Source organism: Medicago sativa, chromosome 2 (assembly GCF_051527215.1).
Source record: "Medicago sativa cultivar Bolivia chromosome 2, Bolivia_mono, whole genome shotgun sequence".
Classification (NCBI taxonomy): Eukaryota; Viridiplantae; Streptophyta; class Magnoliopsida; order Fabales; family Fabaceae; genus Medicago; species Medicago sativa.
The window spans coordinates 54,141,253-54,157,113 of NC_140750.1; the positions used below are offsets into that span (position 1 = coordinate 54,141,253).

The following is a 15,861-nucleotide window of genomic DNA, read 5'->3' on the forward strand; positions in this document are numbered from 1 at the left end:
TTATGGCAGCAACTAATGGAAGATTTATTTGAATTTATGGCTTTCAGCCTAGGTTTACAGTTACAAGCAATTTATGTGTGAAGAGAATAAGTCAAGCATGATAAAATTTACACTAGCAAACTCGGGAGGGTACTACAACATAAGCTCTTATACAAGGTTGTGAGAACACTGAAACCGAGGGTGGGAAAAAATTACAAGCTGAAAATTGTCTTACACGGCGACTGGTGTGGCTTCATCAAGGGCGAGGACACCTGGAAGCTCTTTGCCTTCCAATAGCTCCAAACTTGCACCACCACCGGTGGATATGTGGCTCATGACATCGGCAACTCCTACTTTCTCCACAGCTGCAACAGAATCTCCTCCTCCAATAATAGTTGTCACCCCCTTTCCACTTAGGTCGGCCAACTTCTTTGCAATAGACTGAAAAAAGGGTAGAAAATGTAAATTATGTAACCGGCCGTGTAAAGTAGAAAAATAGAATATGTAGTACCGGTAGATTGACATTTGAATCATCCCAATTTCAAAACAATACTTTTGTTATGTAAACACATAAGCATACAATTCGCAAGATGTACGTCCCTTTTAGGAACACCAACTCCTACTCGATCAAGCGGTGACACAAACACAAACATCGGACAGTCTGACACCGGACGTCCGGACGTGTCTTCAATCAAAAGTGTCAATGCTACGCAACTCAAACCACATATTTATAAGAGTATGCATCACTATGGAGCGGAGATATTTTGACTGCAAACATGCTTTAAATATATAATATGAACCAAACTCTATATGTGATGGTTCTTGGATAGTTGCATACCTCTGTTCCAACAGCAAACTTGTCAAACTCAAACACTCCCATTGGTCCATTCCATATGATGGTTTGGGTGGTATCCAATGCTTCATTGAATGTTTTAATAGAATCAGGACCAATGTCCAATCCCATCCAACCATCAGGGATAGCAGATGCTGGCACAGTCTGAAAAGGGTAAATGCAGAATTTAGATTCTCGCAGCAAACAATTCTGAACGAGTAAAAATGCATAGTCATAATGTCCGTTGCTAATCTAAAGTAGCTTAGAAACAAACCTGGCTGTTTGCATCAGGGGCGAATTTGTCTGCAATCACCACATCACTTGGCAGCAAGAGTGACACACCCTTTGCCTTGGCTTTAGCAATTAGTGTTGTAGCAAGATCCAACTTATCTTCCTCTACAAGGGATGAACCAACTGCAAGACCTTGTGCCTTGTAAAATGTGAAGATCATTCCTCCACCGAGAAGAAGGATGTCAACTTTTTCTAGAAGTGACTCAATCACTCCAATTTTAGATGAGACCTTGGAACCACCCACAATTGCAGCAAATGGCCTTTTTGGGCTTGATACTGCCCCAACAAGGTAGTCAAGTTCCTAAAACATGAAAATATGCATGTGATGTGTAATTATTAGATATACATTGAATTAAAAGTTTGAACACTAAGACCTTGTTTACCTTCTGAAAACATTTTCAATTATCATTTTCACATGATAATTAATTAATTGAGGAAAATAATTGTGATAGGCTGAAGACGGAAGACAAGTTGGAAAGAATGCATTTTCAAAGACAAATGAAAACACGTTTTGGTATTTTCAAAACTTCTGAAAATGTTTGATATGTTTTCATAAATTGTAAAAGAAAATAGTGAGGAAAATATTGAATCTAATATTTATCTTGTGTTTATTAGATGAAGTAGAGATAAAAACATGAAACACGGAAAGTAAATGGGACCTAAGTTTTCCCCGGAGAATGATTCACATTTGACATGAAATTTTACTTCATGTCAAGTAATCAAACTTATTATAAGATAAGCAGTAAAAACAGAAAGTAGCGGTTATGAAGTTCAGAAACCTTATTTTAGATAGTTTGCATAAATTTTGGATTAGCCATTGATGTTATTTAGTAGAAGAGGAGAGATAAACCAACCTTTTGCAAAAGAAAACCGGCAACAGATGGCTTCAAATATTTAGTGACTCCCTCTGTTGATGCATGGGCCCTGTGAGCAGTACCGAATGCATCATTCACATACAAATCTGCAAGTGCGGCGAGCTTTTTTGCATGTTCAGGATCATTCTTTTCTTCCTCCTTGTAAAACCTCACATTTTCGAGAAGTAGAACTCCTCCGTCTGGAAGGGAAGCCACCAACTTCTCTACTTCTGGACCAATACTGTCTTCGGCCTTAATAACCTGTCAATAATCCAAACGCAAGAAAAGGGCAACAATATTTTAATTACTCTTCAAACATCCAACATGTTTCAACCCATTCCTCAATAATCATTAAACTATATAAACATACCTCAATTCCAATGAGTTCAGAGAGCCTGGGAACAAGAGGTGCCAAGCTGTATTTGGGAGTGACACCCTTTGGCCTTCCCTGGAAATTTCATCAAAAGTCAGAACGATACAACTTACAAGTTCAAACCACGGCGTTTATGCAAATTTAATCAGATTTAGCAATGACAAATTACATTAATATTTACATCAAGAGTAGGCATGGATTACAGAGCAGAAATAAAAAGTGAAAATATAATTACAGAGTGTGAGAAGAATATTTTTTCTTTAAAATACAGAATTCAAATAAATGCATTTCAAATTTAAGACTCGAAGTCTTAACTTCACCAGTAAAAAATATGACAAAAGGAAAAAAAACTTCATAATCATGTAACTGTAAAAGCAAAATCTACCAGTTATAATTATAGACAATGATAAAAAAAAAATCCATCCAACATGCATTGTTATAAAGATTTTTCTCCTCCAAAGCAAGCATTTAGATAATGAAACATGGAATCTCTTAATTTAAAATTCAACCCTTAACATTACAATAAAATGCATTTACATGTATTAACTACTATAACTTTTCAATCATCAATCATGATAACTTCAAACTTTACCCTCTAAGGTGCATCTTTACTTACTTCCAGTTCAAATTAAAACCCAAATACTTTGAGTAAGAATTTGAGTTCTATCTCTATCTTATTTTTGTATGTTCTTTCTCCATACCGCATCACGTCCATAATCTTATGCAACATCTTTTTCTCAATTCAAGAGAGATATGTTAAGATCTACTAAACTCACCTATTCTACTTTTCTTCAAATTTTCAGTCCGTAACTCAAATTCAAAACAATTTTTATTCAACAACCTTAAAATATCTAATTTTTACTACATTTCAATTTCAACTAACATTCTGATTTCCATTAACATATAGGGAAGATAAAAGAAGAGATGTTGAATCTGAGTATCTCGCATACGAATCAAAAATTGAAGGGATTTTGATCCATACGCGAGTTACTCATATTCAACACCTCTAAAGCAAACAACTCACCTTATAGAGTAAAATAAGTAATATTAACACAAAAATGCACAAACATAACAAATCATAGATGGTTCAAAATATGAAACATTAATTTTCTTAAATTTAATTTGTAAACAAACAGTGTAAAATAGTTTTACAAAGACATCCAAGGAGGACACTTGAATCAAATACCGTCAGTGCATACAAATTAAACTCAATTTTCTTACTCATACATACATCATACAAATTCTCCACATTATATAACTAAAATATGAATAAAAGATCATTAAATATGAGAGAAATGAGATATATATACCAAATGGCTAGAAAGAATGACTTTAGCACCATTTTGAATTAGATATTTAATAGTTGGAATAGCAGCACGGATCCTAGTATCATCAGTAATATTCTGATTATCATCAAGAGGAACATTCAAGTCAGCTCTAACAAAAACCTTCTTTCCCTTCAATTCGGCACCACTTAAATCTCCCACACTTTTCTTCGCCATCGACACCACTCCTCTTACTCCTCTCCCGCTTACTGTCCTCACCTTCGACGCCACCTGCACTGCCAACAAAGGGTCAGCTGCAGCGAACCCAAGTCGGCGGAGTGGGCGGGCGCCGAGGAATGAGGAGAGTTGGATGCGGGAGGGGGATGGGGTGGTGGATGGGGAAGAGGATTTAGTGGTGGGGAGGAGTGAGATGGTTGTGGGGGCTGTAGCTGAAGCCATTGTAGAGAGAGAGTGTGTGTGTTTGTGTGAGATTTTTTTTGAGTGAGAGTGAACTGAATGAATGAAATGAAGGTGGGGGGGAATATAGAAGAAAGATGTGGACGTGAGGAGCAAAGGAAGAACGATTGGGTGTGGTTTGGGGATTTTGGATGTCTCTTATCGTTGAGATGAGGTTCTAGATCTTCCTTGCTTTTTTTCCTCATATATATGTTCCATTTCACATCCATCTCATGTTATTTACTCCCTCCGATTCAAAATGAATATCGTTTTAGCCAAAAAGATTTGTTTCAAAATAAATGTCATTTTCAGTTTCCAATGCACTATTAATTACTTTTTTCCAATAGTACCTCTTAATTATTACTATGCGCATTACTTCCAAAGTACCTAATTTATAATGATGAGAAATGCACCAATAGTGAACGGGGCTATTTTAGTAAAAGTGTCAACTATAGACAACATTATTGCATTTCTTAATATATGTGTAACAACCTAAAACGACACTCATTTTGAAACGGATGGAGTATCTTTTTGTTACATGTACTTTCTTATATCGGATTACATGTTATTTACCTTTGGTAGCTTAATTGATTTTAACTATGAGATAAGTAATTAGAGATTTTGAATGAAGAAGTAAAATATCAATCTTAGGGAGGGGTGGGAAAAAAAACCAAAAACTAAACTGAACTGTTAAACCAAACTGAACTGAACTATTGTTATGTCAAGGTTATGAACTGAACTGTTGTGTAAAAATTATGAACCGAACTTTTTTGAAAAAATCAAAACTGAACTGGAACCCAAATTTAACCAGTTTTGCTTCACCGAATTGCTTCATCATTCAAAAACTAGTTCTGCTATTGAACCAAAACTAGTCTCGTTCTCGATCACAATCTCCACTGAATTGCTTCATCATTCAAAAAACGTATTTTGTTCCTTCGATCGTCATTGTTTTCATCTTCTACAACCACATCGAGTTTCCACCATCGCCTCTTCCGTCGTAACGATGCCAATCTCAATATTTGAAATTCTATTGAATGACATCCAATTGTGAAGAACAACAATAGATGAATCACCATTGTGAAAGGATTGAATATTTGCAGTTTCAATTTCTCTAACCACAAGCTCCCAATGCAGACCCAGACTTCATCTTCTTCATATTTGTATCCTTGTAGTTTCAATTGATATGTGTTTGATTTCTCCAATTCTACATTTTCAATTTTGAATCTTAGCTTTCTCATATCAGATGATTTGGAGATGGTCATGTTCTGTTTTTTTTAAAACGAAACAGTTTACCAGTTTAAGAACCAGTTCGGTTCGAATTGATCTATTATATATATATAAAAAAAATTACTGATATTTGTCTTACAAATGATTTCAACATATATATCTTTCATACTCTTTTACTTTCTTTTTCAATATGGTATTAGAGCCACACGCTTTTCAGTGCAAATGATCCGGTTGAACAACAAAAGGAGTGTGATCAACGCAACATATTCTTCATGTTTTTTCCCCTTTATGGTTGGTTGACCTTAGGACTATTATGCCCCTCGTGATTAAATTTTTGGGGTTTGTTATTGTTCTAGATATGGATGTTACTCTAGTTATCGTTATTCAGACGACAACAAAATATTCAACTAAGCCGTACGTTACCCCCTATAACAGGTGATATTGTTGTCCTTGCACTTCCTTGAAATAATTAGAATTGTTATCTAGGAGGGGCATTCAACTAATGTGAACATTGTAATGGACTTAGGCACATTATTATCGATCTTGTAAGTTGTATGATACACCTTCATGACCAGCAAATATGACTTAGGTTGATCCTTCAAACACTTTGTAGACCACACCTCCTCATCAGGGCTCTCAAATAAGCTACAAAGATTTTCTCAATAGTCTTTTCTTAATCCTTAGGTTCTTGATTTTGGTGTGTTTGATCATGCTACTAGTAATAAAAGGGCTTTTCTCTTGTCTCTCTGCGTCTATTTTTTATAACTTATTTCAATGGTTTCCAAATCCGATCACAAGGGATATGCCCTATCCAAATCATCATTTCCTTCCCAGTTGATTTTGTTCTTTGTGTACCTACTTTTCTATTTAATTTACGTTTATTAAGTTATTTAACTTGTTTTCATAATTGTATTGTTACCTTCACTAATGATAATGTTACCCTGCAATATCGGAGTCCCTATAATGAGGCTATCAGCGCAAATCAAGCCTTGTGTATGAATTGCACCGTCAAAATGAGAATCTGAAAACACGGGATAATAACTACAATGGGAATGAGTAACAAACAATCTGATGAGGAACTAAAAGATTCTCAACCGATGTGTCAGGAATTCTAGGAAGCCCTATCCTAGAGAATTTTAAGCTTCCCCATTTACCAACAGAAGTATCAATAGAAGAGAGTCTATCAAATAAGTGGTGGAACTAACCGATAATGTGCCAATCAGACAATAAATTATTGAAATGTTGGAGTGACTTACATTACATGCAAATATTTTGTATTCACATTCAATAGAATGTGAGATCATTCAAGTGCTTTAGAATTACTTTACCAAAACAACGAATATTTTGTTCTTTACATAAAAAACAACAACTTAAAAACGCTTAAATAAGACGACACAAATATCTTCTAACTTAATCAATGTTCTGAATTCAAATTCAACTTTAAACATGCAACATGTGTAGTTAAATTTTAAGAAGAGTTTATCACTTATTTTCGTCCATAAGGCAAATAAAACTTTTGTCTATGCAGTTTAGGACAAAAAAAATCAACAAATATTTTGGTCAATATATTAAAAAAAACTAATATTTTGGTCAAAATCATTTTTCATCTTCTCTGTTTTGAAAACAAAATAGATCATAAAAACATCATATTAAATCAATTTAAATTTTTATTATTCTTCGTTTTTAATGTCTTTCGATGACCATGTCCTCCTCTCCCTCTCACCTCCAAATTTTCCCTCATTTTCTCACCTCCCCTCAATTTTCCCGCACTTTCCCTCCGGTGACACGCAAACCTCTCCGTCTCCGACCACTCACCGCCTTCAAAGAATGGCGCGATTACGAAGAAGCAGTAAAACGCAAAGACCTCGCCGGAGCTCTCAGTTTCCTAAAATCCCTCGAAACCGAACAACGCGTGACTGCAGAACCGTTTACGGACGGAGTTTCTCCGGTGGCCGAGTTGACTCGGTCTCGATTCCGTGAGTTGGAGATGTTTGGTCCGCAGAGGGATTGGGAAGTTCTTGATACGTGTATGAATGCGGATAATATGAAACTTGTTGCGAATGCTTATAAGTTTCTTAAGGATAGGGGCTTTTTGCCTAATTTTGGTAAATGCAGAAATATTGGTGAGTTTTCAATTTTTCTTGTTTATCTTCATAGCAGAAAGTAGAGTTTGTTCAATTTTTTTTTTTTTTTATCATGTGAGTTGTTTTGAATAGACACTAGTAATCTAGGGGTTGGCCTGGTTGTGTAGGCTTGTGACATTGGAGTGTGCTCGTTTGGTGAAAAATAGCAGATAACTGATAAGTTAACTTATATCAGATGAACTTACAACGGATAACTCATAAGCTAGCTTATAACTGATTGAATTTGCAGTGTTTAGTAAAATTAGTGGTTTAACTAGCTTATAAATATGAAATGACATAAAGATATATTTAATTAATATTTAATTTTTTTTTTCAATTAAGATAACATGGGTAAGATTGAGATAAATAATGATAAGCTATGAGTTTTAAGCCATAAGCTACTTGAATTAGCTTATAAAAGAACGCTATAAGCTAGTAAAAATAAGCTATAAGCTCGTGAGAATGTGACCGTTATCGAACAGGTCTTTTTTGCTCAAATGAGCTTATAAGACATAAGCTATAAGCTCAAAAATATGTCTTGACAAACACACCCTAGGCCTCAAATTCAAATCCTCCTGGTGGTAGCAATTCTTGTGTTGGTTCTGTCCATAGAGGGCTTGGCTTAGGCTTCAATTGGGCCCAGCTAGTAAACAATAAGATTGGTCTTCGGATAAGTCGGTCCTTAGACTCGAGACCGGGTTTCCAAAAATAAAATAAAATTAGAGACACTAGTGTTTTCTATCACGGATCGCAGAAAATAGTAGTTTGTTCAAATTTTGCTAAACTACAGCGCTAGTATTTGACAGCAATTTGCTCTAAATTACTTTTCACACAACAATAGTGGTTTGTTAAAATTCGACTACTTTATAGAGCTATTGTGCCACTATGGCCACTATTTGATAACACAGATAGACAAACACATAGTGTGAGCCTGCTTTGGTATTCAAAGTATGCAATGATGTTACCCTGTGAACATTGGATGGTTTGATTACACGATTTGTGTTATATATGAAACTTAGAGTAAATCCCCAATCCATGAAAAATTTGGCAACTGATGAAAGAGTGATGACTGAGATTAGTTCATTTGATTTTAATTTTTCGCTGTCTCTAAAATTTTCGAATGTTAGTCCATTTTGTTAATATTAACTAACTACATTACTTCAAAAGATTGAGGGTCAATTTGTTTTATATTTTGGTAGAATCGATGTTATGAAAATTGATTTTGAAAGATTTAGTATCAACAAGTTGTTTTTTACTTGGTAATGATATATATAAGTTTTCTTAAGCACAATGGGTGCAAAGGCATCACATTAGTGAGAGTGATCCAAACTAGGTTTGTACCACAAGCACCAACAATGATATTGTAAAAATGAGCTTAGAAGAGTTGATTTTTTAGATGATAAAGTAGAATCATTTTTAAAGTGTAATATATAAAGAACGGTGTTGTTAATGGCGGATGGCAGTCCATGGCAAAGAGCCAAAAACCCTCTCTACTGGCTGCTTTGTGGCGCCGTCATATTGGATTATGGCGGAAAATTCCAACATATCAGCCAAAATTGGGCATGGGACAACAACACAGTTCTTTATATATTACACTTTAAAAGTGATTCTACTTTATCATATAAAAAATCAATTCATCTTGAAATTCAATCAAATATACACAATTGTCATTACCCAGTTTTCTTCATTAGCACCACGCCAAACCGTTGAACAAACATATGGTTGATGTTTGTTGTTCTTAGGGATTACAGTCGGGCTTTTGCTTTCACAAGGATTCACTCTAAAACTCAAAACCAATCTTTTGTTATCACTTACCACTTAGCTTTAGGAGTGTTTCTTTCTAACATGTATGAGTGTCTCTATGACAAAGTTGTTTTCATATTACCCCCATTTGAATTTTAGTACAAGGTAGAGTTCTGTGTTAGATATAAAACGAATCACAAACTTTTGTTTAACAGCTTATTAAAGAGAGCTGTTCCTTAAAAAATTGGTAAGATTATGAAAGTGAGAACATAGTCTTGGTTATGTTTGTTTGGTGATTAATTCTATTGATGCATTTCCTCTAGCTATTATTGTTATTCTTTTTGTGCCATGAACTGCGTTGAGAAAGAGAGAAACATGAATTACATGTGAATGAATCCACACATATTAGCATATAGATTATATGTACTCAATGTTGTCAAATAGAGGCGATACCGCTATTGTGGTGCAATTGTGTTATAGCCCAGCTGAAGTTTAACAAACCACTAATATTCTGCGATACACGATTTAGTACTAAGTATTATCAGTTAGTGGCTATAGCACTGCTATAGCACTGTAACGTAGTGGAATTTGAACAAACTGCTATTTTTGGCAATTCGCCATTGACTACACTGTATATACCAAATTTGTTACATATATGCTTATAGGAGGACACCCTCAAAAGACTTGGTGAAAACATCTATTGAAGTTTTGAACTAACAAAGCTAGTGGTGATGTTTCTAGTTAAAATTTTCTCTCGAACGTATGACATTCTATCTCAATATATTTAGTCCTCTCATGTAAAATTGGATTTAGGCGGTGTGCAATATAGATTGATTGTCACTTTAATTTGTTGTATGTCTAAATCAAACCACACTCACCTATTTATAATAGCATGTAGAATAAATGCTAATTAGTATGATTTGTTTATTGAAATCCTAATTTATGATTCTAAGTATTGACAAGCATTGCCTCTGCGCAAAGTAGGAATGGGAACAATAAATTGTATATTTATCTCATGCTAAAATTGCTAAAAATGAGAACAATTCAGATCAATTTTTCATGCAAAATAACCAAGTAAAGCATGATTGATAATCAGTGTATGTAATAAAATACTTGAACTCTGTTTTGACTCAATCTGGGAAAGAATTGCGAGTTTGTTTTCTAAGTTGACATGAGTCTCAAGATAAAGTGGATAAATTGGCACCAGTATCTATTAGTTTTCAAGACTAGAATGACCTAGTAATCGTGTATCAAAAGGGAGAAATTATAGCCTTCAAATACGAGGATGGTTGTAGAGTTGGTAGAGGCCATTAGACTTACAGCTGATGCCAATCATCTGACCTAGATTCTGGCCGTATAGGAAAACATCTTTAGTTCAAGATATGACATTCTAGAGAGCAAGTCAATCATTTATCATCATACCTAAATTCTGGCTGTATAGGAAAACATCTTTAGTTCAAGATATGACATATTCTAGAGAGTAAGTCAATCAATTAATATTGGTTAAAAAAAAGTCAATCAATTAATAGAAGGCAAATTAAACAGGAAAATTGTAACATATAGTATCTGACTAACCAGTTAGTGTGGCCTTCCTTTATTCACTTTCACATGTAATGAACATTTAACTAGGAAATTCCTTGACATAAAATAGAATTTGAACAGTTGTGTCTCATTGACTATTGCAAGGGTGGTGCTTGTCTGTCCTGGTCAGGTCTGGGCTTTTTCTCTGGCGTTGGTTGTTTTTCGTGTGGCTTTTTCTGGTGTGTTACTGTTAACTATTTCCCATACATTATTTGTTGTGGTGTAAACTTTGATAAAGCTTTTTGTTGTAATAACTTACATTTTCCCTTTGTGTATAGTTTTGGAGGGTCCGAGGAATGTAACACCAGATGTCTTGAGCTCCGCAACTGGTTTGGAAGGTGCATACATGAGTTTCTGACAATACTTTCTCCCTAGCTATAAATTGCTAAAAATCCCTGTTTTAGTCATGTTACACTTCGAATTAGTAGCATTTATACAATTCTATACTGCCCAAAAACTGGTTTTTCTACTTAACTTTTCTTTCCTTCTTTTGTCCAGTGACTAAACTTGCTCCAAAGAAGTGGGGTCTCTCGGATGGTTCAAGCACTGCTTTGTTTGCTTTTTTTGGTGGTGTGTCCTTTCTTATTTCACAAGGAATAGACCTCAGGCCCAACCTTGCAGTGATATTAGGTCTAGCCTTTGCAGATTCTATATTCCTGGGAGGTACCTGTCTAGCTCAAATATCAAGTTACTGGCCACCATATAGGCGTCGAATCCTCATTCATGAAGCAGGACATCTCTTAATAGGTATATTCATTTGTTTCTTAAGAACTTCAGAGGTCATATCATATTTGTTTCCCCATCATTATATGCTGCCACACCTTACATGGTCCCTCCTAATAAAATTTCAGCTTACCTAATGGGATGCCCAATTCGAGGGGTGATTCTAGATCCAATAGTTGCAATGCAAATGGGTATCCAAGGACAGGTATTTTTTTATTCTTTTTGTTCATGATATGATAATTTATTGGTTCAGATGATTACTTAGTTCCTAGTCTATTTCATCTATTTGACCGGACAATTTTGATGCATTTTGTCATTTCAAATGAAATACTTCAGATTCTATCCTCGTTTTTATTCTAATCCTTCTCTGCATGATACTATTCTTTATTTGCAGAATATGACTGAATTTCTTTTTACATTCATTAATACTAGTGCTGCTAGTATAATTTCGGTGATCAAGCAGCAATGCCATCAATAATAATGGATAATGTGTGATTTGTTTTTTTTTTAATAATTACATGCTTCCAAGCCAACAATTATAGATTCATTTCATGTTCTGTAGTTTTTATAAGCAAAAAATGCTTCTGTATTTTTTAAAAGTTCTTCCATTATTTGACATCATTTTCGTTGCAGTAAATCTTTGTTTTTTAGGCAGGGACTCAGTTTTGGGATGAAAAAGTTGCCAGCGACCTTGCTGAAGGCCGACTAGATGGTTCAGCTTTTGACAGGTGAGTATGAGTATAGTAATGAATGAAGATATATTTTGAATCAAGCACTAGTTAAAGAGGTACAGGTGTGATTGAATGCTGCATCAGTTAGGGTGGATTTACCTTGTAATACATGATTAGACGACATTAGTCAAATAACTTGTGTTTGATGTGCCTTAGACTTCATTCGTACAGTTCTTTTTGCCTTATAATTTGGAAAACAAACATTACAATTCATCATTGCTCTCAAAGTTTGATACCTCTTTTAGCCCTATTAAAGTTACAGGGTTTCAGATAGAGGAAAAAAGACTTTGAATTATGATTGTAGTTTGATATGCTTGATGATTTGATTCAATACAAAAGACTAAACACTGTTACACAAGACTACAAATCCTAATTAGATAGGAAAACAAATTGATATGGCCTGGGATGAGAAAGTTGGTTCGAAAGGACACTTAGCAAAGAAGTAGCTAGGCATATAATGGGGGGAGTTTGTGTTAAGAGAAATAGAGAAGGACAAAATGGGAATATCCACATGGCTGAGAGTGAGAGGAGAGAAACGGGGAAATGAGTTGTGTAAGGGAAATTCTATTATAAGAATGCTGAGTGGTGAGAGAAGGGTAGCAAGTAAAATCATGAAGTTTGTTAAGGGAAGAGCATTGGCGAATAGATGCCATGAAGGTGGTGTGTGGACCTTACATGCCTACGAGAGCAAAAACTTGATGCTTGGAAAGCAACACAATGGTCAAAAAAGGATTATGAACACAATTATTATCAGAGTCCAAAGCATTACAAAACATGGTAGCATAGTGATGGGACATGCCTTGGAGGATGGGCACTGGTACCATATATTGAAATCATGGGGTATTTGATAAAGAGGGAAAGTAAATTATTAATACTTCGAATTATGATTGTAGTTTGATATGATTGATAACTTGATACAAAACCTATTTATACTATTACTAATAGAACACTCCAAATTCGAATCTAATAGGGAAACAAATCATGATAACAACAAAGAAATATGAAAACTAATATTAAGCGATAGTCCAAAATACCATCAACGTACTACAAGACATTTTCAGATTTTCCTTTCTCCTAACAATCTCAATAGAAGATGCTGTCTTTGTCTCTATTTTCCTAAGCTATTAATCTCTAGGTTTGTAAAATTGTAAAAGTGAAATCAAATGATTTTATTACCGAGATAGTTCTAGATTCTTCAGTTATCAATTTATTTTCCTATTTCAATTCTACTTGTTGTCTCTTTATTCTCTTACACTTGCCTTCTTGACCAACTACCTATGTTCCAATGGCGATGTTAAACAGAAACATTTTATTGTCTGGAGGCTTTAGCCTAAGCCCCCCTTCACGCTTGCCCTTTTTCACCTGAAGTATCTTGTTTTTTGTTTTGAGCATTTCAAGTGATATGTTTTATGTAATCAATGGTTTAGGTACTGTATGGTACTTTTTGCTGGCATTGCAGCTGAGGCTCTTATTTATGGTGAGGCAGAGGGTGGAGAAAATGATGAAAATCTATTTAGAAGCGTCTGTCTTCTTCTTGAGCCTCCATTGTCTGTAGCAGAGGTCTTTCCACAACTGGTTGCTCTGGTTTAAATTTGCTTGTGCTTTTGATTTTTTCATCCGTGATGCTAAATTTTTTACCTTAACGTTCTTGCAATAAACAGATGTCTAATCAAGCAAGATGGTCGGTTTTGCAATCTTATAATTTGCTCAAGTGGCATAAAGCTGCACACCGAGCTGCTGTTAAAGCATTGGAAAGTGGTGGCAGTCTGAGTGCGGTAATTAGGAGGATCGAGGAGACATTGTATTCTGAAAAATGAACATTTGAAGTTTACATAAAAGAAACAAATTGCCTTAAGTTGCATACGGGTTAGCATCTCTGTTGTTCTTACAAGTTACTCACTTTTCTTTTCGGAATCTTTCAAATAATTTGCTGTGTTCATTTTATCTGGGACAGGGTTATCAAAGATTTGCAATGGATTTGATGTGGAACTGGTCTATATGTACCATTGCATACTTGCAGATGCTGCATGCTTAGGACCTTGTCTACCATAACAGAGTCAATCAAATGAATAATTTTATGTTTCAGCAGGTGACATTATTGAGGTTGATCCCAAATTTTACCCAACATGGTTAGATATGTAATACCAGTGGAAATGAAGTCATTTTGAGAATGATAGCTGAGTTTAGAGTGGTTCTCAGCTGTGCATAAGTTTTCTGCTACAAGTTATAAAAAATGGTTTGTAAATAACTATTGTCATTGATAAACAATTGTTATTTGCCATGTTCCATAATGTATTAGCAAAAGCTATTAGGTCCTTTGTAAAAACATTTTACCTATATATTCTTTATTTATTATTCTACTAGTAACCATGACTGGAGTGGTGAACCCCAACACCAATAGCAGCTCTGTTTGAAACAGAATCATGAGGAGGTTGGTCTTCCACTTGTGATTGCAAGTTGTGTGAATCATGTAATTGATTGACGTTTTCTTATTCTTAATTTCTTATGATGTTTCTCTTGGATGAAGTAGATTGTTAATAATCTTCATATTGATATTATGTTGTTTCAAGTAGTGATGCCTTTTGGTAACTCCACAAGGTATAGGAGAAGGTTTGTTTTGTTCAATTATGACATCACTAAAATTTGTGTGATACTTGTAGATACAATAGGGACATGTTTTACAATATGAAAGGACACTATGAGCAGTCTGCTATCCCTTCAATATGTATTGTTAGTGTTAAACCACCAAATGTGGGCTTCTCAAGATTTGTATATCAAACCGGCTACAAGCATTACTAATTTTACTTTTGCTTATAATATAATCTTCTTGAAATGTGTGTGTATATCTATAGACACACATATATCAAACCTACATACATTATTTGTTTTCTTTTACTTGGGAAGAATTAATTACAAATTAAACTTAGGAGTGATGTTATACATCACGAGAAAATTTCTCGCAAATGCATAGGTGAAAACGATGCCCAAGAGGAAAAAAAAAATTCATTCTACTAGGAAAAAGGAGAGAGAATATAATATAATACAAAACTGAAGTCCAGAGGACTATTGTTATCTAAGAGAGCTGAATCCCAGGTGAAACCATAGAAAATGTTTTGTCAACACTGAGTTTTAAGTCTCAACTAACCCGTTTAAAATCCTCGTTCACCAGAAATATTGTGACGGTTACTATTTGATTGCTGAAAAGAAACGAATCCATAGCTTAAGTTGTTTCACTTGACAAGATGAAATTAGTTTCACTATTATACCATTTTCACTATGAGTTAAATCGGCACACAATTGGTGGTAAATTAGTTTTAGCCCTCTGTTTTTCATGCCACACCTTTAATTTAAAATGCAACAAAAATAGAATAGAATGATATGACAAATAGTAAAATTTTAATGGTTTTCAGTATAAAACAAGTTTACATTGTGCTCTTTAAATCTTTTCAATATTGTTTAGTAGTTTCTCTCAAACTAGGCCATTTTGCTCAATGAGATAGAATGGAAATCAACGATATAAGCTGCTAGATGTTGTTAGTTTCTGTACATGGCTCTGGAGTCATCGGGTGACTTCATGTAGAGTATATATGGGGCAACCAATTTCAGTGTTGGAGGAAGGTTGAGACAGACAAAACCTTCTATTACGACATCTAACTAAGACTCTATACCCACATCTAACATTT

General features: G+C 34.8%; 2 protein-coding genes across 3 annotated transcripts; one reads left to right on the forward strand and one right to left on the reverse strand.

Annotated features, from left to right (window-relative positions):
- On the reverse strand, positions 1–4,108 carry LOC146948933 (phosphoglycerate kinase 3, cytosolic-like). Its single transcript, XM_085745074.1, has 6 exons — positions 3,640–4,108; positions 2,327–2,404; positions 1,957–2,217; positions 1,086–1,403; positions 818–976; positions 1–420 (listed from the first exon to the last, which is right to left on the reverse strand). The coding sequence occupies exons 1-6, from the start codon at positions 4,051–4,053 to the stop codon at positions 211–213; spliced, it is 1,440 nt and encodes a 479-aa protein (XP_085601200.1). The 5' UTR covers positions 4,054–4,108; the 3' UTR covers positions 1–210.
- A 2,848-nt stretch (positions 4,109–6,956) lies between these two features.
- LOC146948934 (ATP-dependent zinc metalloprotease) lies at positions 6,957–14,704 on the forward strand. 2 transcript variants are annotated; one of them, XM_085745076.1, is made up of 9 exons: positions 6,957–7,400; positions 10,830–10,907; positions 11,003–11,062; positions 11,223–11,471; positions 11,576–11,652; positions 12,099–12,175; positions 13,606–13,738; positions 13,840–14,044; positions 14,133–14,704. In XM_085745076.1, exons 1-8 carry the CDS (start codon positions 6,974–6,976, stop codon positions 13,993–13,995), a joined length of 1,257 nt encoding a protein of 418 aa, XP_085601202.1. In that variant the 5' UTR covers positions 6,957–6,973; the 3' UTR covers positions 13,996–14,044; positions 14,133–14,704. The 2 variants fall into 2 exon arrangements, with proteins under 2 accessions (XP_085601202.1, XP_085601201.1); XM_085745075.1 differs by lacking the exon at positions 10,830–10,907.
- The last annotated feature ends 1,157 nt before the right edge of the window (positions 14,705–15,861 follow it).

What these genes read in the sequence shown, in the direction of transcription:
- LOC146948933 (XM_085745074.1), bottom strand. Translation starts at nt 4,053, where the DNA reads ATGGCTTCAGCTACAGCCCCCACAACCATCTCACTCCTCCCCACCACT. An exon ending in CCCCTGATGCAAACAGCCAG is followed by an intron (nt 977 to 1,085) that starts GTTTGTTTCTAA and finishes TACCCTTTTCAG; the next exon opens with ACTGTGCCAGCATCTGCTAT. An exon ending in AGTTTGCTGTTGGAACAGAG is followed by an intron (nt 421 to 817) that starts GTATGCAACTAT and finishes CCCTTTTTTCAG; the next exon opens with TCTATTGCAAAGAAGTTGGC.
- LOC146948934 (XM_085745076.1), top strand. Translation starts at nt 6,974, where the DNA reads ATGACCATGTCCTCCTCTCCCTCTCACCTCCAAATTTTCCCTCATTTT. An exon ending in AGCAGGACATCTCTTAATAG is followed by an intron (nt 11,472 to 11,575) that starts GTATATTCATTT and finishes ATAAAATTTCAG; the next exon opens with CTTACCTAATGGGATGCCCA. An exon ending in AAATGGGTATCCAAGGACAG is followed by an intron (nt 11,653 to 12,098) that starts GTATTTTTTTAT and finishes TTTGTTTTTTAG; the next exon opens with GCAGGGACTCAGTTTTGGGA.